The 22,505-nt window shown below is 48.5% G+C and overlaps 1 protein-coding gene and 1 pseudogene across 1 annotated transcript; one reads left to right on the forward strand and one right to left on the reverse strand.

Moving 5' to 3' along the window:
* Window positions 1-3,527: 3,527 nt before the first annotated feature.
* On the forward strand, window positions 3,528-5,920 carry LOC124680140 (annotated as a pseudogene).
* Window positions 5,921-8,690: 2,770 nt separating this feature from the next.
* On the reverse strand, window positions 8,691-10,485 carry LOC124650210 (F-box/FBD/LRR-repeat protein At5g53840-like). Its single transcript, XM_047189771.1, has 3 exons — window positions 9,547-10,485; window positions 9,316-9,453; window positions 8,691-9,222 (listed from the first exon to the last, which is right to left on the reverse strand). Exons 1-3 carry the CDS (start codon window positions 10,483-10,485, stop codon window positions 8,818-8,820), a joined length of 1,482 nt encoding a protein of 493 aa, XP_047045727.1. The 3' UTR covers window positions 8,691-8,817.
* Window positions 10,486-22,505: the final 12,020 nt, after the last annotated feature.

The raw sequence follows: 22,505 nt of genomic DNA on the forward strand, positions 1-22,505 counted from the left end.
CTCCGAAGCCTCAGCCCGATCAGAGCGTCCCTCACCTTCCCCGTTCGTGCCCCCGAACCTGCACTCCTCCCACTGCCGCACCGCGTCCTCCGCCTCCAGCTCTGCCGCTCGTCCCCTTCACCACCGCCGGCACTCCTCCACCTTCCACGCTCCCCGCCGCCAATTGCTTTGACGATGGCGTCGCCCGCCTCAACGCCTTCCTCCGCCGCCAGCGCGTCGCCTTAGACGGCCTAGCCGCTGTGGATATTCGCTGCTCGAAACCCACCAAGGTCGTGCTCTCGGATGCCTCAAAAAGTAAGACTACTCATCCCGTTTGTTACAGAGGTTAATCCTCTTCCTTTAATAGAACATACACTAACCAATTATACCCATTCGTGATTTTGAGCAGGTGTGAGCTCGATTATGGCAGCGATATGCTAGACATGGGTGCAGACGAGCAAGGTGGATGGCTATGCGGCGATGCTGGTGGTGAACATGCAACCGAGCAGGACGGCTAGGTGCAGGCAGGTGGCATGGCTCCTCTACCACGTCTGGGTCGACGCCTCGGCTCTGCTCTTCGCCAGGTAGGCAATGCTATGTAGATGGCTAGCTTCAGCTAGGAAAGATTCATCTCCGACAAGTCGGACATCCTGAAGTTAGTGATGCGTTTTAATTTGGACAGAATCTACAAGGATAAGGCTATCCTGCATCTTATTGCTGTCGTGTCATGTGTGTGTGTGCTTAATTTCGATTGTTACCATGTGGACGCCATTCTATTCCAGTGACAGATGACTGGTATAATGCGTTCTGCATTTGCGAAGAAGTTCATAGCCCACTTCAGAGTTCAGAGCCAGGCATATCAGCCGCAATCGCCTAGGGGCTCCGTTTGGCGATATGTTAGATTGAACTAGGCTGAGAGCAGATACCGTCGGAGATCATCGTCGGCAAGTTCTATGTCCACTCTGTCGTCGTTTGTTTCTCGGTTTTGTTAGGTGAGCACCCTAATTTCCATATCCTATCGATTTCCACCGACGTAGTTGCCCCGAAGTTTTGATATCTGAGCTGCACCGCTCTCTTAGTTTCGCTTAGTTATGATGGAGAGCTCCATAGGTGCTTACGGATGCGTGATTTGATTTGTGAATTTTGCAGATAATACCTTAGGTCTTGATTTTTTTTGGATGTGGTTCTCTGCCATTGTTACATGCACATAAGCTATGATAGCTTCTCATATAAGGATTTTTTACATCCATGCGGTACTGGTCAGTTGATATGTGATGTATTTTTGACCCCCTCAATTTAAACTTGATTGTCAAATTTCTTTGCAAGTCATTTGTTACATGAACGGAAGCTATGTTTGCTTCTGATAATGGGAATTGTTGAATCCATGCACGCATAGGTTCTGTGCATACATCACATATAATCTGACATTTGTTACATGCAAATAATCTGTGTTAGTTGCTGATAAGAAATGTGTATATCAAAAGCATATTGTTCATGTGGATGTAGTGTTTTTTCTACAGCTAGGATGTACATTTACTCCAAGGTTGTACTGTAGAATTTTCCAAGTGCTTATAAATGTAACAATCACTATGTTGTATTGTATGTAATTTTATACACATCGGATGTAAAATCATGTACATTGAATGTAATTTTTATACACATAGGATGTATATTTTTCTCCTAAATTTTTTTGATCATATTTTTATGCATAAACATGATGTATTTCTCTCCAATTTGTACATCCTAATCATGCTCACGTGATGGGTTTCCAATGCATAAAATCATTGAACATATAATTTAATACTTGCAAGATGTAAATTTCAGACATAGTTACATAGTTGGCTTTTGCAAGTTTGTGTGTTAGGATGTATTAATTTTTGGTCTTATTGTTGGGGGAACAACATCAGTCTTTTTTTTCCATGGTCCAAATTAACTTCTGCCATGACAGACTATAAATTACTAGAAAATAACATATATATATTCTTTTTTCACAGGAGTGTTCAATTTGGAGGCTGGTTCAGTGTTGGCTGAACTTCTTCGTCTCCTTCGTAATCTTCACTTGACAATTGCAGATGCTATAAATCCCTGTACCCTATCAAATGTTGTTTGAACCTTTGTCGTGTGGTTCAGAGTTTGAATCTCGCAAACTTTCTAAAAACTAGATGTTTTTGTTCATGTTATGCACAACAAACTTCTGCTACATCCTGGTATGAACATCAGTTCATGCTACTCTGTGTTTTACATGAGATTTGAGTATTTGACTACACGGTTCCATCCTAGAATATGTTTTGTACATCCAGCATACAACTGATCCTTGATCCGAATGAATCATACGTCCGTCTAGCTATTGTTCTCTGCAGTATTGTTTTTTTTTACATAATATATGGATGAGCAGAACTAACTTTAGCTTGGGTGGGTTCTTTTTTTGCATAGCAGATTGATCGGATCCTATTGATCCGCCTCTTTTTCCTGCTCTAATTGCATGTAACTTTTGTTTTATGATGAGCACCTGCCATGGAGTTTCCTGTGACCAGAGGTTGCAGGAAGAAGAGGAACCATGTAGGTTTGCTTCCTTGGTCGGGATATCCAGAGTTTTTTTTTATAGCTAGAAAAAATTTGTGCTCTGGATCTGGCCTTTGGTTTTGGACGTCTTCCCGCATCTATGCCCACGCCCATGTAAAGTTGAGCGGGAATTGGATATTGGCACCATGTTTCTATTTTTGGTTATGTGTCGCTATCAGGTCTTGGGACCACTTTCTATTTCTGGAAATATTCTAGTTAAGACAAGGGGGGCACTGTGTAAGAGCATCTCCAGGAGCTCATCCAAATTTGGTCCTCTATATCTTCATATAGAGGATCATCTATAAAGATTCCTTTTTAGATGTCCCTAGTTTTCCAGCAGATCATCCATAACCAGGACATCTATATTCTCTCTCCTATATTTTAATACTATTCTATAACTACCATTTAACAGATTTCCTGACCTCACCTCCTCCAAACCTCACCTCCGCCTCCTCCATCGGCACCGGCAGGGCGCCCTCCCTCGCCGTCCTCCTCTCACCACGGCCACGCCCCCAACTCTCCTCCGCGGCGGCGCCCCCGACCACAAATCCGTCCGCCCCGCCCCCATGCCCTCCGCCGGCCCCTGCTCCCCTGCTTCCTCCCAGCACGGCGCCCGACGGCGGCTCCCTCCCATGCCCTCCGGCTCTCTCCTCGTCGCCTGCAGCTTCCGATTCGCGCGGTAGGCGAGCGGAATCGCGCGGGAGGCGCGCGGGCGAGGGAGCAATGATCCTGGCTTGGTCACCCAGATGTGGAGGATGCACCCAAGAGCTGGATGGACATCTATCGACCCATGTCCATATACATGTGCTGCTGGAGACGGTTTTTTAGACTCGGTCTTCTATATGTCGTATAGATGTCCATTTGGATGATCTCCTGGAGATGCTCTAAGACTATATGGTAACCGGGCACCATGTAGCCACGCCCGAGAACAAAACCTATCCCCAACCGTAGCCCAGAGCAGATCCCCTTCCTCCACCCCAGCAGTCATGGCCTCGCCGGCGCTGGCAACCATCCCGGACGAGATCCTGGAGGAGATCTTTCTCCGCCTTCCGACCCCGGCGGCGGTCGCCTGCGCCTCCGCCGCGTGCACCTCCTTCCGCCGCGTCATCAAAGGCCGCGCCTTTCGCCGCCGCTTCCGCTCGCTGCACCTGCCTCCCCTTCTTGGCTTCATGGACGCGGCCGGCTTCCACCCCGCCGAGGCGCCACACCCCTCCGCCCCGCTCGCCGGCGCCCTCGCCCCCTGCGCCGCCGACTACTCCTTCGTCCCGCCCGTCGTTTCTTCTTCTTCCTACGAATCCTTCGAGCTCGACGGGGACGCAGTCCCCCGCTGGCGCCCCCGCGATGTCCGCGATGGCCGCGTCCTCCTGGATTGGATCTCCCGCCACCCTCGCGTCGTCCACATGTGGAGCTACCCCGAAGACGGCTCCCGGGAAGACGAAGACGGCTCCGACATAAGCATCCTCATGAACTGCACCGAGGTGGTTGATTACCACGTCGGCGCCCGCCCCACGTGGACCAAACGGGAGCAATGCAACGCCGCCGACTTCCACCTCGCCGTCTGCGACCCCTTGTTCCGCCGATACGTGTTGCTTCCCACCATACCCGAGGATCTCGCCGCCCACCCGCAAGAGCGCCTCTTCGAGTTCGAGCCCATGCTCGCTCCCAATACTGCCTCCGACGGCGAGGATGAGTCCCTCAAGGTGATATGCATAGCAAGATACGAAACCAAGCTCGCCATCTTTGTCTTCACTTCCACAACTAGGCAATGGCGCTTGGGCATATGTCCCAACCTGAATCCTCTTGGCAACTTGTCCTGCTTCGACTGTGTGCGTGGCTGCTTCTACTGGACAGAACGTCGTGGCTGGAGCGACGATCTGCTTGTGCTGGACACGCACACTATGGCGTTTTCCGGTGTTGATCTCTTGACTGGCTACCATGTGCAGCTCAGAGATCTGCCTGACGAGTACATTTCCAGTCGGCGTCTGAGCGCTGTTGTTGTGGGCAGAGAAGGAGTCCTTGAGATGTTTTCTCTTGTTTGTCAACATGGGTCCTTTGCTCTCCACCATACATCTCTGAAACATAATTCACATGAATGGAAGCTGGAGAAGGTCATACCGCTGCCTGACCTGTATCGGGACTATTCAATCTGCTCAGTTGGTGGAGCTGAGGGATTCTTGTTTTTCGAGGCGCTCCCGAGGGCATTATTAATAATGTGGGCATTAATAATGAGAATGTGGATTGTTACTCACTGGATGTCAAGACTTATGAAATTACCAAGGTTTGTAGCAAGATGGAGATCTTCTTCAATCGCAAACGTGCCCTCCCCTACTTCAGCTTCCCAGCATTGTTATTGGAACCAACCATTTGATCAAGAGGTACGATAGCTAGCTCACATTAATATAATAAGATAAGGTGCTTACTTTTTTTTGTTGAGAAATGGATTAAATCTCTCTCCTCAAGTGCTAGCTAAGCTTAATTAATTTGTTTCATGTTACCACTGGGTGTCTGCTTTGTTGGTCCTAATTGCATTGTTATGTACTTATGTAGAAAGCAATTGTTGGCATATTGATACTAACAGCCTTGCCAAGCTAGCTACGGAAGGTAGTCAGTTTATGTTCTCCTATTCAACATTTGTATGTGATTAGGAAGGTTAATAACTAAAAAGGATTCCATACTAGTTCTTATTTGTATATTACTTATCTTAACAGAAAAATGGTACTCAGGCTAGCAACTTCATGTAGTACTACATCTTTAGTCATGCCTAGTATTTTCTCTTCATTCACTCAACTGAATGAATGATATTCAAACCAGGAATGTTGCATAACCAATAAGTTAATATTTGAAGGCCTTGGGTTGTCATTTCATGAGGTACTTTATTTACCATGGTGTGTTTTCAAGCACATATAGTTCACATGTTACAGTCTGCTAATTTTTGTGTGCATTGCTTCCAAACTGCAATAAGACGGCTCTGTGATACTTCGGAAGCACGAATAAGCAGCTTCTGCGCCTTTATTCTTAAGCTATTGCAGTTTGGTACATGCCTCTGTACTAACAAACTCGGATAGGAAACATTTCTATTGCATCCACAACAGTTGCTTTGAAATTCACAATAAAACATATTTATGCAGATCTTAGCTCGCTTCCTTCTGCTATCCTGTTTGGCCATAACATCTGCAGTTGGATGGAGGATGTTCAAGACGATGGTACTGCAAATCTGCTAGCTAGATATAGTACTCGGACCTTGGTATTAGTATTGAAAATGCTGTCAGCAAGTTGATATCCGCATTAAGCATATGTATGTAAGCACGATATGCTGTCAGCAAGTTGAATCTGCCCAAGACTTGTATTGATGTTTCCGTTGGAAGAATAGGTAGGCCAATTGTGCTGACTTTGGTTAAGTTCTTATGTGTTCCCCCTTTTTTATCCGTGCCTTCAATCTAGATGGTATATCAGTACCTGAGCACCAGCTTTTCTCTGCATGTATGAGTTCATTTCTGCACCAGCTTCTGGCTGAGTTCATGTGTAAATGCCCGCCATATTCTGGGTGAGCTGCCATGGTTTAGTTTCTTGTGCACCGGCCATGGATGTTTTTGTTGACACGCCACCTAAGTGCCAATAGATGGTTCCATAAAAACTGGCGCATACAACCAGGCAACCAGCCAGCCAGGCTCTTCATGGTCAGAGATGCGCATCATACAAACCTGATGCATGCAAAGATAGACTTCTCATCACATTTCAGGGCATTAGGTTGCATATCAAATGTACGCAGATTTAAGTTAGGACTTGAGAGCATCAGGTTGTCTACTGCACACAAATTCCGCACCCCTTCTCTTCCATGTTCAGAGGATGCAAACAAGAACCATAGAAGGCACTTGATCCACCAGAACGCACACAAATCGGCCTTCTTTGAGTGTCCTGCTGGCCAAATGAAGTGTATTTGCTTTCTTCTGTGATTAGTACAATTTGTACTGTGAGCCTGTGAGAACATCTAAACGGGCTACTGCGGGGGCGCCGCTTGCATCTCTAGATAGCATCAGGCATTCAGGCTCCCCTGACGCGGCTATCATCTTCCCGGCATGTGGGGAAGACTTAGGTAGGATCACCCTTTAGATAGGATCTATGAGAACAATTTTTTTGAAGCATAAAACATGTTCAAAATATTATGAAAAAAAATGACAACGCACATATATGTTACATATGCAAGACCAAAAAATTGCAGCTTCAAATTCGTCATATACTTAGAGAACCAAAAAAGACAAAATTAGGTGTGAATAGTGTGAACTAGAATTCAATCAGATCTGACACTATTCATAGTCAGATTTGTCTTTTTTTATTTCTTCAAGTGTAGATCAAATTTTGAGCTGAATTTTTTTGGAGTTGTAGATACAATCCATATGTATGTTGTATATTATTTTCAGATTTTTTCGAATGATAAAAATATGTTTTATGTGAGTTGATCCTATGATCTCACCTAATTAATAGATCCTATACAAGTCTCCCTCGGCATGTGTATGTTCAATGACTATGATGGTTCCCAAATAATCTACCTTGACGTTGAATATGTATTCAGAGCATGGCATTCAGGAGAGTCAAAGTAACCATGTCATATCCTCTACAATGGCCTTGGTATACACACTCAAAGTTTTGGTATGGAAACCAAATGAAAGGTGAAAATATGAAAACCATGTCACCATAAAATTTTCAGTTTTCTATTGAAACTGCGTCAGAAGAAACAAAGCAGTACACAGATTTCCTTTCAACTATACTAATCCACGGAGGAGAAATTCAGGTCAGGCAATACACCATTTGAGATAGCTACATGAACTTGCAGCTGAGACCGAAAGTGGTAATCATATAAACCTCCAAGATAAATATACCTTACGCTGCTCCACGATATGGTCGAAGCTAGGCAGAACCATTGTGCCCAGGAGCTAGTGGCCTTGAGCTACACAGGACAGGTTCTTTTCGAAGTTATCCTCAAGGGCCTCTTGTGCACATATAAGAGAGCAAAGGACAAGTCTTGAGCTCATTGTCCATTGCATTGGTGAAGACTAAAGATGTATTCCAATCATCACGTACTGATGCCCTATAAGTTGGCTGGGATATCGCACTTAACTCTAGAAATTTTCCAGATAAGGGAGGATTTCAATAATTTGCAAGTGGCTAGTACACCACCAGGCCATAGCTTATTTTGCAAGAGCCATTACAGAAATCTAATATGTTCAGCTAACATCAACTATGACCATCTTAATATCTTATACAAATTAGAGACAACACTTCCGTCGGTCAAATGTTGATTGCCAAACACTACAGGATAACTAGCCAGTTACATCTAGACATTAACACAAAGTTGATTGCCAAATGCTGCTAGCCCTTTCCTCACAAAATTGACTTAAACAGATCAGGATCAAAGTTTAATGCAACGAGGTCACAATTGCTGAAAAACATCAACACGGAGTAGAGATAGCAATTTTGTATGTGCATATTCACAAGAAAGCAAAGAAAGAACTTTGGTTCTGCATGTAACCCATTCACAAGAAAGCAAAGAAGAACTTCGGTTAACACAAACATCTTGGGTATCACTACCGCTTAAACTCGAAACATGTGTTCTTCCACACATGATCATTTCATGGATCATTGTTTTTCTGGCGAAATCTCAGTAGCACAATAAGAACTGAAGGCACATGTCTGATAATCAAGAAGAAACATGGATAAAGTATGCAGTGTTACTTAACCAAAATTTCTCAACACCCTATAACACAGGGAATTGCACAGGTAGTTGTAGGTATTGCTGGAGACAATTAACGTCATGTAGTCATGAACGGATGCATTTTCTGTGTACCAAATACTTGGGAACACTTCGTAATGGTCGATAGCCTACTTGGCAACGGAGGGGATTGCAGAGAACTACAAAAATACTCTAGTCAGAAAACTCAAGCTAGTAACTTAGCACAGAAAGTAAAATCTAAGTAATATCTGATATATGAACATTTCATTTCAAAACTAGAAAGTCAAATCATAACATAGTAAACCACAAACCTCACGATGGTATAGCTTGTTTAGATGCCATGATAACACAAACTTAAAAAAGGCATAGCAAGCTTGCAAGTGATAAGCGAGAACAACTCACGTAACAGATCAAATCCAATTTCAACACCTACACATACGGATCAGTTTCTTGTTCAAATTGTGGCACATCCACATTTTACATCAACATAAGCCAACAGAAGCAATGCCACGATACAGTCATTAAACACAGGAAATAAAGATGGAGGCCTACACAAACCGACAGGAAGACCCCCTGGAACCCCTCTTAAGAAATGGATCAGTTAAATCCAAGTCAGAGGCATGGTTGAACTCGTCAACCCCCCGCAGACATCGTCTAGTTGTAAATTGATAACAAGCTCCTCTTGAAACCCTCTTCTCACACTGAAGCGCCGCACGTTGGTATGCAAAGAACTCCTTATTGTAATATTTGTCTTCAACTTCAAATATAATTGATTCTAGCTCCGTAGCATTCAGTACAAAGAATCTGGCAAACTCAATTTGTGAGGAAAAGCCTTGATAAAGGTCACACACTATTTTCTTGAGCTTTAAAGGGATGTCAAGTCTTGGTTCCATCATATCTCGCCAGATGCTCATAGTAGTACATCTGTACATAATTTCCTTCTCCCAGCAAAACTAAAAAGAGCATATAGACGAAAGTAGACTTGAGAACAGTAAGTAAAACAGAAGGACATGCGAACAAAATGAATCATCATTGAAAATCGTCACCTTAATGTACAGTTTCTCCAAACATGGAAAGCATCTAAGCATCGCAATAGCCTTCTTGACACTAAGTTGATTCCCCATATTGACAGCTAAAGTCTTGACAGTGCAAATCCTGGCAGCCATGCTATCAACACGGAATCCCTTCACCAAGCATAAAAAGACAACAACATTAGGCCATTTGCAAACGCAGATGATATGTAATTTATGTAAAAACACACAGAAATGCACAGCCACCTGAATAACGGTGGAGCCAAACACCAATCTGGTTTTGTTTTTGTTAGAATCCGAAACACGACCCAGGATCTCTAGTTTAGGCGCGGAGACCACGGTTACATGTATGCAGTTGAGGTTGAGCAGCTTTTCCAGAGAAGGGGCGTTCTCGATTAGGAGTTCCTCGAGCTCCTGATCCTCACTTACCCTGAACCATCCAAAACGCACGCCGATGCTTTTGAGGCTTTGGGAGCTGATCCGGGCACAGGGGATGCCATAGACGTCGTGAAGCAGCAGGCACTCGAGAGTGGGGCACTGGGAGATCATGTTGTGCAGGGAGCAATCGGAGGAGATGCTGGCCTTTTCAAGCGTGAGCAGCTTAAGATTTGGGAAGTGAGGTGGTTGGGAGGGGAGGGCGCAGCTTCCGAAGGTGGCGACTCGGAGGGTGCGCGCGAAGCGGAAGGCAGCGGCGCGCAGCGGCGGGGGCGGCGGCTGGTTGTAGGAGGGGTAAGACGATGTGTAATCATGGCGTAGCTCAAGGTGCTGCAGATTGTGGAGGGCGGGGGACGAGAGCCAGGAGTCCACCAGGGCCTCGTCTGAGCGGGGATAGGGCCGGCGGGTCTCGTCGAGGCAGAAGCGGCGGCCAGGGCCCGGGTGGGCGGATAGGATGCTCGACACGGCGCTCTCGAAAATATCGGAGCTCCCAGCCGGCCTCCTGAGGGCGTTGCAGTCGAGATTGAGCGGCGCGGATGAGCTTCCCCAGAGGCGGCGCCACCGGGTGGCGAGGATCTGGGAGCGGGCGCCTTCCTTGGTGGGGAGCAGCGAGATGATGTCGCCGAGGACGGCGTCGGGGAGTTGGCTGATGCGGTCTTCGTCTTCGGGCGGCGGCGCTTGGACCCCCGCTTCCGTGCCCCCCGGCGCCTCGAGTGCCGCTGGTCTCATCTTCTTCGGTGCCGTCTCCATGGCCACCGCCGCCGCCGCCGCCGCTTGGGTTATTTTCAGGGGAGGGTTCGCGTTGTGTGGGAAACGTTGAAATGTGAGGGGCAGCGCTGGGCCGCTGGATCCAAGCCGGGAAACTCTCAAGCCGGGAACAAAAATGGGGTGCGGGCGCAACTAGTTGCGGAATATCCCCTCTCAAGCCGCGATAAACTCCACAGTTTCTTTCTTTTTTGAGCGATTTCCCAGTGGTAAAACTATCTTTTTTTTCGAGAGCATGCGCAACGCGTACCTTATCTTTATAGAAGGTAAAAGCATAACAAATTACAAGAACAACACCTAGGTGCTGAGAACCCACACACGCCGCCCACCCTCCGCCTAGGCCTACTCTCTCGCTATATCTAGCCTCACTCCTCTCCTAGCTCTCTCCCACAGGTGGAAATCATCCCTAATATGGGTGATCATTTGGTCCATCGTCTTCTGCTCTCTGTCGTTACTGAAAGCCCTCGCATTCCGCTGCTTCCAGATCGTCCATGCCGTGCAGATAACCATGGAGTCGAACCACTTCCTGTCAAACCTCCTCACTCGCTTGCGGGCCTCCGTCCACCATCTCTGCAGATTCCCCGTGGCCCCTGGGTCTATCATCCTTAGACCGGCACTTTGCAGCACCCTGCACCACACCTGTCTCGCATAGGGGCATAGGGTTAGGATGTGGTCCACATTATCCTCCTCCTGCAGGAAAATATAACATGCGTTCGGGTGCTCTTGCAACCCATGTCTCGCCCTCCTGTCCGATGTCCACAGGCGGTATCTCAGAGCCAACCATGCGAAAAACTTGCATTTCATGGGTGAGAAAGAGCCCCAGACCGGCCTACTCATACTCCGTCTCACGCTTCCTTGGCATAACATCTCATACGTGCACTTTGCCGAGTAAGTTCCAGCCTCCGCACCTTTCCATAGTATGCGGTCTGGTGTCGAGACGTCTCTGTCGACATCCTTCACCGCCTCCCACAGGACTAGGCATTGCCTCCAGAGCTCCTCTGTCATCTCCCCTGGTATGTCATCTATCCACGCGTCCCCCTGCATAGCCTCCGCCACCAGACGGGTGTTCTTCCGCCTAGTGGTTACAATGGCGAACACCTCCGGAGCCAGCTCTTCCGCAGTATAGCCACCAATCCATCTATCTCTCCAGAAGTAGGTCAGCTGTCCATCCCCTACCGTGAAACGCACTAGACTCTGGAATACTCCCTCCACAAGAGGATCATTCAACCTGGGTAGGCCTTGCCAAGGCCTTGCCGGGTCCGTGCGTTTGAGCCACATCCATCTCAATCTCAAGGCAAGGCCTTGCAGGCTCAGGTCTTTCACCCCCAAGCCGCCGAACTTCTTTGGTTTGCATAAGCTCCTCCATGCCACTAGGCACTCTCCCCCATGCACCTCATCCTTACCGGCCCAAAAGAATGCTCTCATCCATCTGTTTATTTCCTCCAGAAGCCAAACTGGCGCCTCAGCGACCACCATTTGATGCACCGCTCTTGCAGCGACGACTGAATTAATCAGGACTAGTCTCCCCTCTCTTTTGATGAGCCCTCTTTGCCACGCAGGTACGCACTTGATAACCTTGTCCAGAAGCGGCTGCCATTCTGCCTTAGAAAGAGGCCTGAGCGCCAACTGGAGCCCTAGGTATCTGATTGGGAACCTCGCCAGCTCACAACCCAGCATCCGTGTAGCCCTTTCCTCCTCTTCATGTGTTCCTCGAATCAGAGTGGCCGTCGTTTTCCTGAAGTTTACTCGCAAACCCGAGGCCTCCCCAAACATACTTAGCATATGACTCATCGCCCTCAACTCCCTGTACTCCGGTTTGATGAAAATGACAACATCATCGGCATATACCGATATCCTCTGCAAGGGGGAGATGGCAGCTAAATCCCCAAAGAGTCCCTCTCCAGCTGCCTTGGTGACCATGGCCGAGAGCGTCTCCATGGCCGCCACAAAAAGCATGGGTGACGTGGGGTCACCCTGTCTCAAGCCTCTGCCGTGGTATATGCGGTCACCTGGAACACCGTTCACCAAAACCTTCGTGTTTGCCGTGTATAACAACAGAGCTATCCATTTTAAAAACCTCTCTCCAAACCCCATTCTCCTCAACACCTCGAACAGGAAGCTCCAAGAGATGGAATCGAAGGCACGAGCTAGGTCTAGCTTTAGCAGCACTCCCGTCTGCCTCCTCATGTTAATCTTCCTGGCTACTTGCCTCACCAGAACGAAGTTGTCATGCAAACTTCTGTGTTTGATGAACGCGGATTGATTCATGCTGACAATCTCTCCAAGCCTCGGCCGTAGCCTGTTGGCAATGATTTTCGAGAACAGCTTGGCAAAGCTATGTACCAGACTTATAGGCCTGAAATCCTTTGTCTCCATAGCCTCCGGTTTCTTAGGTATCAAGGTGATTAATGCTCGATTCAGCCAGGCGAAACCTCTGCCATCTCCCACACATAGCTTCATGAGGCTGGCCAGGATGTCAGGCTTAATGATTGGCCACGCACGCTGGTAGAAAGCGCCGGTGAACCCATCCGGTCCCGGCGCCCTATCACCTGGCATCTCCCGGATTGTGTTCCAGACCTCATCCTCCGTGAACATAGAGTCCAAATCACTCAAGTCCGCGACTGGGATATCTAAGGCCTCCAGGTTTAGGGTATGTTCCCTGTTTTGAATGCTCCCAATAAGCCTGTGATACTCCTCGGTGAACACCTCATTCTTCCTCTCCTGAGTAGTCACCATCTCCTCCCCAACTCTCACCGCAGCAATGTAGTTCTTGGTTCTTCTCTCGTTGGCCACCGCATGGAACAACTTGGTATTAGCGTCCCCCTCTCGTAACCATCTGATTCTCGATATTTGCCTCGCGATTGTGCGTTCAAGAGACGCCAACCCCAACACCACATGCTTAAGCGTTCGTCTCAGCCACGCCTCCGCATGCGTGAGCGCTCTCGACTCTTGAGCGACATCGAACCTAAGGATCAGGGTATTGGCCATGGCGATCTTTAGCTTGATGTTCCCCACTTTCTTTTCTCCCCAAGCCTGGAAGTATTCCGCCGCATTGCGAAACAACGCATCCAGGCGTCTGAACGGGTCCACAATGCTGGGGTCGCAAACCCAAGCCTCAGTCAGGGCCGCCTCAAGCCCCTCAAGATTTAGCCAGAAGGCTTCGAATCTGAACCTTCTCTTTGGTCTGAACGCCGCACTCAGCGAGAGGTGTATAGGTGCATGATCAGACACCGAAGAGGAAAGTGCCTGTAAGATGGAATCGGGGTGCATGAGGTCCCAATCCACCGAGGCAATCACTCTATCGATACGAGTGAGCGTGGGCACCTCTCTCTCTCGCTGCTCCAGGTGAATCTCCTCCCATGCAGATAAAGGTCCTTGATCTCATGTTCCTGGACAAAGCTCCTGAACCTCGCCATCATGGTTCGATCAAGACGATCGTTGTTCTTCTCCTCCGCATACATGTGTTATCACCAGAATTTGACCGGATCAGAGGTGGGCCACGATTAGGATGGGCTTGAAGAATATACTTGGAAGAAATACATGAATCGGCCTTGTATACAAAGTTTGGGCTAGTTTGCCCGTGTATCTGTAAATATAGTAGGATACGTGTCGGTTAGATAGAATTTGGCTCGTGCACGGTGGGGATCACTCCCACGTTAGAAAGTCTACGGACTATAAATATGTATCTAGGGTTCCTGGAATAAACAACAATCACGTTCACCACAAACCAATCTAGGCGCATCGCCAACTCCCTTGTCTCGAGGGTTTCTTCCGGGTAAGCATCATGCTGCCTAGATCGCATCTTGCGATCTAGGCAGTAACGTTTATTCGTTGTTCATGTGTTGCTCGTGCTGAAGCCTTTTTGATGGCGAGTAACGTAGTTATCATAGATGTGTTAGGGTTAGCATTGTTTCATCGTATCATATGCTTTCGTCCATGCAACCCTTAGACGTCTAGCCGCCCTTACGCCTATCTTAGGTGTAAGGGCGGCACCCCGCTTGATCATTGTTTAGCAGATCCGATCCGTTATGATTGCTCCTTGTTCCTCAAGGATTAGTTTAATATCTGCATAGTTAGGCCTTACAAACGGGTTGAAGGATCCAGTGGCACGTAGGGTGTAGTTTGCTAGCCCTAGACATGATGTTCCGGGGATCAACTTCATGTTGGTTTTTAGGCCTTGTCTAGGGTCGGTTTATGATCACCGTGCGTGGCCGCCAGGCTCAATCACGAGTAGAATGTTCCGATTATGCGGTGAAAACCCCAAATCGTCGTAGGTTGTGTTAGCTTTATTTTGATCAAGCAGGACCACCATGTGATCGTACACCTCGTACGAATCCTGGGTGAATCGGCTTCTTGAGCCGATTCACAGGACAACCTGAGAGCCGATCGAGGCTCGTATTTAATGTTTACGTGTATGCCATGCAGGAAACTAAGCGAGGCAAATCCATCACCTTCCTGACCGTGTATAGGTCAGGTGGCACGCCCTTGCACCAGCATCGGACGTGCGTGCCGAGTCTTTGCGGGCCGTCGCTTAAGGGACCAGGGCCAGCCGCAGTCTTGGAAGCCTCCCGGCTCTACTGTGTTGCCCGTCGCTGCTCGCCGGTGGGTTTCTGACCGCAACACATTCTGGCACGCCCGATGGGACAATCTTCGATATCAACTGCATCGCCATCTACATCTGAGATGGCGGAAGGTACTCCGGTCACGTACGAAGATCTGACTGAGGAGCTCAAGAAGAAGTATGACGAGGTCAAAGCTATCCTCGAAGCCGACCTCATCGGCTCTTTCCGGAGGACCCGCTCACACGGCATCGGGTGGAAGGGGTTCTCGCCCGAAGGCGCGCTCGATGGAGTGGACCTGTCTACCCCTTCGAAGAACGCACCGGGTCTCGCGTCGGGAGATTAATTTTATGGTAGCTCATTCGCCGCACCGCCATTCCGAGAGCCCGGTGAACACTTTGGAGCGTGTCGCCCTTCGGGTGATCCAGGAAATCATGAGCCATCAGTATTCTCCGTCAGGACCAGCTCTAGGGACTCACCAAGGAGAGATTCCACTCCAGTCCCGACCACCGCTGCCGTTCGCTTTGGCAGCACCAGAGATGCCGAGTTCACCGGCATACGTCGTCTACAAGATCGGTGGTGACCCTAGTGATTACCAGTTCTTGTATGAGGCGCCTAAGGAGATCCCTCACGGATACACGTGCACATACGTGCCAGACTGCAGCAGCTGGGTGCTCTCAAACCAGACTGCAACGACAGGGACTTCTAGAACGGCAGGAGGAACTTCTGGAACAGATCTTGAGAAGCAGACGTGGCTAGCTAAGTATGCCACTCCGCCGAACCTCCAGAGCTCAACTCCTGTAGTTGGCTCAGAGCTTGAGAAGCAAGCGTGGCTGGCTAAGTATACCACTCCAGCGAATCTTCAGAGTTCGACTCCTGCAGCCATCACCGCCGATCAGATCAGTACAATCTTGAGAGACCAGTTCGGCATGGTGCCGAAAAGGAGGGCAATCGGCTATTCCAAGCCGTACCCCAACGAGTACGATTTGATCCCACTACCACCCAAATATCGGCTCCCCGAATTCTCCAAGTTTAGTGGGTCAGATGGCTCCAGCTCAATCGAGCATGTGAGCCGATATTTGGCGCAGCTGGGCACGATCTCAGCGTCAGATGAACTACGTGTGAGGTTCTTCTCACTATCTCTCACAGGATTGGCTTTTGGGTGGTACACATCGCTGCCACCAGACTCAATCCGGACTTGGAAGCAGTTGGAAGAACAGTTCCACCTGCAGTATCACTCAGAATCTTCCGAGCCTGGCATTGCCGATCTAGCACAAGTGCGACAGAAGCGCGGAGAAACGGTGTCAGAATACATCCAGCGCTTCAGGACTGTTAGGAACCGATGCTATTCGGCTCGTGTGACTGAAAAAGAAGCAGTCGAGTTGGCGGTGGTGGGTCTTGCATCACCGATCAAGGATGTGGCCTCCCAAGCAGAGTACCCTTCACTGGCGCATATGGTGCGAAGCTGTCATTATATGAACAGCGCCACCCAGAGGTGTACCGGGATAAATTCAAGCGTGCGGTGGTCCCGGTTGAGGCGGATGAAGATGAAGGCTCGCGGGAGAACAAGAGGTAGCGAGTGGCTGAATGGACTCGGGGGCAAGCCTCGTGTCCTGCAAGTGGGTTAAGCCACAAGGTCCTCCAAGAGGGTTTGAATTCGACGTGACTAAAGCTGAGCAAATTTTCGACCTCTTACTTAAGGAGAAGCAACTAAAGTTACCCGAAGGCCACAAAATCCCCACGGCACAGGAGCTGAACGGAAAGCCATACTGCAAGTGGCATAACACGTTCACCCATACTACCAACGACTGCAGGGTGTGGCGTCAGCAGATCCAAATGGCGATAGAACAAGGGCGGTTAACTTTTAGCCAGTACGCCATGAAAGTCGACACACACCCCTTCCCCGCCGTTAACATGGTGGAGTGCACTTACCCTGGGAGGTGCCAGCCAGGTTTCTCGTTCAGCATCAACATGGTAGGACCTGGGCACCACTCTGGTAAGGACAGAGACGAGGGCAGCTGCTCTCATAACAAGGACAAAGAGGAAGCCGCTCCACGCGATCGGCTCCGGCACGATGGCAAGTGCTACGTCACAGTGGGAGAAGTGAAGAATGTGCGATATCAGCGACCTCTCTCTGATCACCTCCTCAACAAATACGTGAGTCAATACGACCACCGCCGGCGATATGACGACGACGACGAAAGAGATCGTCTGGCTAGCAGGGACGCCAGGAGAAACCGCCGGCAGGATCGCGATGAGGAGAGATATGAGCGCCATGCCAAGGAGAAGTCAAGAGAACAAGACGACGTGGATAGGCACTGGGACTGTCCTTTCTTCAGACACTGCTGGGATTCAGGAATGAGCCGATTGCCTACAATCGGCAACTGCCCAGAATGTAGAGAGAAGAAGAAGGGTGCAGGAGACGTGTCAGTATTCAAACGTCTAGGGCCGCTCCCATCTCGGAACAAGCACGCTGAGTCCTCTCGGGTGGAAGATCTCGATGAGTTAGAAGACGACGATGAAGAAGAAGAAGATAAGTACCACCGGCCAAGGTGGTGCCCTGATGGACTCAGCCATTCCCAAAAGCGTAGGGTTCAGCGGCTACGTGGTTTGGAGGAAGCTGAAAGGTTATACCTGCATACGTTAAGGAAGGCGCGGCCTGATCTGGCCGCGAAAATTCAGCGAACTCTGGACGAAGAAGGTCGACCACAAAAGAAAGAGTGGCGTCCCAAACAAAGGAAAGCCGATGATGAGACATCGACTGGCACAAACATTGTGTTCATCCTTCTAGCGGAGTTTTGTGCTCTAAGGATTGGACGAAACACCTGGGGCAAGCAAGACCAAGATATGAACGTTCATTGAGCAATTCAATCAACATGGAGGCCGATTCCAGCAATCGGCCAAAATTATCCTCACCATACGTTCTGCCCGTGTTCAACATCGATCTAACGGGCGGCGGACAGCAAGGATACAGGTTTACGTCGGCTGACGAGCTGGAAGAAGTCAACATCAGTCATGGCGACGCCGATGGTCAAGTACATTACCTTGGCTAACTACAGAGCCGATATCTGCAGTTACCTGACAGATTCGGCTCGGGGGGCACCTAATCAGATGAACATGTGCGATAATCAGATGAACATGTGCGATACATGCGCAGTAAAATATTGGGGGCCGATAGAAAAATCGGCCAGTAAAAAAAAATCAGACGAAGCACCTGTGAAACATCGACTTGAGAAAAGATGCGAAGACAACAGTATGCAAGTCACAGCCGATGCACGAGCATCGACTTCAGAGTATAAAAGCCGATGCACCGCCATCGACTTTAGAATTACAAGCACAAACTGCCACATGCGCAAGCCCTACTGAAGGAAAGTTTCTAAGGTGTGGAGTACACCAGCACGGACGTGATCCACCTCTGCGATCTCGACCTTGTCGTTATCATCCTTGCCAACTGGCCAGAGCTTCAACTGCAGCGTCACTGGGACGTGAGGCTGGATTTCTTCAAGAGTGTGCTTCACTTCCTCAGGGTTTTCGACTAATGTCTCAATGGGTGAAGAAAGCAGAGCTTTGAGGCATTGAAGTTGGTCAGCGATGACGCCGGGGCTCGGTTCATCACGTGCTGAAGAGTGGTCCGGCTCGATAGATTCAGGGTCGAACGACAGCAAGCCTGAGAGATCACAACCCTGATAAACAACAAAAGCAGCATAAGTCTGCAGATCAGGGTAAGGGCAAGCCCAACAAAGGGAGCATACCTCTCCTATGACCATGGGAACAGCCGATGACGAAGCAATCGGCTGTGGCGTCTCTGCTCGGGGTTTGGCCAAGGTGGCAACTTGGTCGATGTCACCTATAGAGGTTGTTACCTCCGAGTTGTGGAGGGCATCGAACTTCCTCGACATCCCCACTCGGAAGTTTCATCGATCCGCAAAAAGAATGGTGAGCCGATCTGGGCAGCAAAGCGCAAGAGCCGAGCCAGGAGGAGTTTAAGAGCTGTTACATTTGAAGCTTCTTGGTTCGAGGAAGGGGTTCGCTGATCCTTCCGAGCCCTCTTGGTGCATTGACCCTTGGTGCGTAAGCTTCCTTGCCCTGTTTTGGTGGGAATTTGAAGGGCAGCAGGTTCAGGGGCTGACCTTTTCTTGGGAGCCGATGGTGGCACATCTGGCTGTTTTTGTGTGGTAGTGTCCTCAGAGGTGCCCGAGCTTGAGCCTCGTCGGCTGGACTGCGTCTCCTCGCTGGTATTGTCTTCAGTAAAGGTCTGCAAGAATAGGATTAAGGGACACTGACATGCTATAAAAGTTTTCCCGGCAGCTACTTTTCTCACTGCTGTTCTCGCCCTGACTGAGGCTCGGGGGGCAGCTGACCCTGAAGAGTCTTCACTCTTGGGAGCCGATTTTATTGGAATCGGCTGGCTCTGCATCACAACCCTTTTAAAAAAAGGGGTGGAGAGTTCTTGCAGAAGAGGACCACTGGAGCTGGTGGGAGGAATTTGAAGGGGGATCCATCATCATTGACAGGCTCTGGGCCATCTTGTCGCTACAAAGAAACAGAGCAGGAGTATAAAGCATCACTGGAAACTATCGCAAGGAAATTTGCGAGCAAGTGGTACCTATTCTACGGAAGTATCAGCTTCAGCGTCAAGTTGTTTCAGCAAAGGTCCTAGGGCTCTCCTGAAGGCACGGGTCTTCCACATTGTCCACCAGAAATTTAGGGATCTGAATTTGAGCAAGGGTTGCAGGTTACCGTTTGAGGGGGTGACTAAATTGACCTATCTCGTAATTTATCGTGAGGAACCGATGCGTTGCCATCGGCTCATTGAGCATTGACCAAGTGGACAATCGGCAAAGTCAGTATGAGGGGAAATCGGCTAAATTAGCATAAAGGAAATCGGCAAAATCAAGTTAAAGGGAATTTTTCATTGATAATCGGATTCCTTACATAAAAAGCTGATTGCTATCAAAAGGAAGTACCAGGGGATACATTGCCCCATCTACTACTACCGATCCTATGCTAAGGGTCCTATCTAGGGGCCGTCGCTGCCCTCGTCGTCACCGTCGTCGCCGCTGTCGGCGCTACTCCCGGCCGGCTCGTCGTTGCTGCTGCCGCGGCCGCCGGCAAGGCCTTCATTGTCCTCATCCTCCTCGTCAGCGTCGTCGTCGCTGTCGAAGTCGCTGAGGTTCCCCGGCCAGGGGCAGAAGCGCTTGGCCGGTGGCTCATCGGAGGAGGTGTCCTCCTCCTCCTCCTCCTCCTCCTCCTCGGAGGAGGTGAAGTCGCCCCAGGAGAAGCGATCGTCATTGCTCTCCTCCTCCGTTTCCCCGTCGGCAAGGAAGCGGAGGTCACTTTCCCCGTCGGTCGAGGACTTGTCGTCCTCAGACCAGGCGGAGAAGTCGTGACTGGACTCGTCCCCGTCCTCTATGGCGCGGCGAATGTTGGCCTCGTGAGCCTCCTCCGGGTCCCACTCCGGCATCGGCTCGCGGGAGGAGGAGGATTGGGAGGAAAGACCCGACGAGGCGGAGGAGGAAGAAGACATGGTGGCAGAGGAGGGCTTTTGGAGTGCTAATGCGAAGGGGATGAAGAGGTGAAACTGCAGGATGCGGTTAAAATAGAGGCGATATAGTGGAGATGATTCAATGCTGCAGCGGTTCCCGAGGATGTGGTGCCAAAACCGTCAAATCATACAGAGAAGTTGAGAAGGCAAGGTATCATGATGAAGAGATACCGCGGCGGTTCTGTTCTGCTACGACATGACCTGACGAAGAAAATAAACAGAGTGATTTTGGAATTGTCATTTCCAAAACCAGGGGGGCATGTGTTACCACCAGAATTTGACCGGATCAGAGGTGGGTCACGATTAGGATGGGCTTGAAGAATATACTTGGAAGAAATACATGAATCGGCCTTGTATACAAAGTTTGGGCTAGTTTGCCCGTGTATCTGTAAATATAGTAGGATACGTGTCGGTTAAATAGAATTTGGCTCGTGTACGGTGGGGATGACTCCCACGTTAGAAAGTCTACGGACTATAAATATGTATCTAGGGTTCCTGGAATAAACAACAATCACGTTCACCACAAACCAATCTAGGCGCATCGCCAACTCCCTTGTCTCGAGGGTTTCTTCCGGGTAAGCATCATGCTGCCTAGATCGCATCTTGCGATCTAGGCAGTAACGTTTATTCGTTGTTCATGCGTTGCTCGTGCTGAAGCCTTTTTGATGGCGAGCAACGTAGTTATCATAGATGTGTTAGGGTTAGCATTGTTTCATCGTATCATATGCTTTCGTCCATGCAACCCTGATGACCCACAAGTATAGGGGGTGTATCGTAGTATCTTCGATAAGTAAGAATGTCGATCCCAACGAGGAGCAGAAGGTGTTGACAAGCAGTTTCGATGGAGGATTCACTGTAAATTCTCACAGACAAGTATTCAGGGGGTTTTGATGTAACAGTTGAATAAAGTACGAGTAAGTAAAGTGCGAGAGTAACAATTGCAGCGAGTGGCTGTAATAACCCAGAACATAGGAACAACGAAGGGTAGATTTAGAAATGGGATGTGCATTTCATCGCAAAATGGGGGAAATTTTCGCGCCTTATTGCAACTAAACCTAAGAGGGATCGAGGTTCTCTCTCATTTTGCACTTAGGGTTAGGCAATGTGAGTTAGGGAAATTTCGACATGATCTCTTTTGTATCTTGTTGATTTGGGGAATTGATTTCATTTGACAAGTGTTAATACATTTAACAATAAGCATTGAACAATATAAAATAGAACTCATAATTCAAACACAATTTATAAATTCAAATGACTTTGAATTTCAAACTGAATATTAAATACAATATTTAATTCAGAATTTAAACATTACATAGATCAAAAGCTCATAAACAAAACTTGAGCTTTATTGATATCACAACACAGATTACAAAGTCTTTACAATATTCTTGATACAAGAATGGATGAATAATAAACGAAATGAAAATAAAGATTACAATTTGCTCCTAAAACTAAAACCTAAACTAAATGCTTGAGAACATCTTCCGGTCATATTCACCTTCAAACCCGCACAACAAATAACAGATACTAACCAGAAAATAAGTGTTAGAAATTCAGTTTGGTCAGTTAACAACAATCACTGAAATTCAGTTTGGACAGTAAAAATTTGACACTGCACACTTGTGCTTGTCCAAAACCTGGACAGCACAAGATAGGAATAGGCAGACCAACACTGAGCAGGCCACAAGGGGCTCAAGTTTCCACATATGAAGGCTGTTGCTAACCAAGCAACAGCAAGGCAATGCAAGGGATGAGTCACAAAGTAACCAGGCCTTGTGTGTCATGGCCAGAGTAAAAGAAGAGATGGTATAAAAGGATTACAAACCCTAGAACCAGTGCACAGTCGACCAGATAAGAATCACCAGGTAAGGGTGAAGTTTGAGCAACACATAGTTCATCCT

The sequence above is a fragment of the Lolium rigidum genome, chromosome 1 (assembly GCF_022539505.1).
Source record: "Lolium rigidum isolate FL_2022 chromosome 1, APGP_CSIRO_Lrig_0.1, whole genome shotgun sequence".
In the NCBI taxonomy this organism is placed as follows: Eukaryota; Viridiplantae; Streptophyta; class Magnoliopsida; order Poales; family Poaceae; genus Lolium; species Lolium rigidum.

What these genes read in the sequence shown, in the direction of transcription:
- LOC124650210 (XM_047189771.1), bottom strand. Translation starts at nt 10,485, where the DNA reads ATGGAGACGGCACCGAAGAAGATGAGACCAGCGGCACTCGAGGCGCCG. An exon ending in TTGGCTCCACCGTTATTCAG is followed by an intron (nt 9,454 to 9,546) that starts GTGGCTGTGCAT and finishes TGCTTGGTGAAG; the next exon opens with GGATTCCGTGTTGATAGCAT. An exon ending in TGGAGAAACTGTACATTAAG is followed by an intron (nt 9,223 to 9,315) that starts GTGACGATTTTC and finishes TGCTCTTTTTAG; the next exon opens with TTTTGCTGGGAGAAGGAAAT.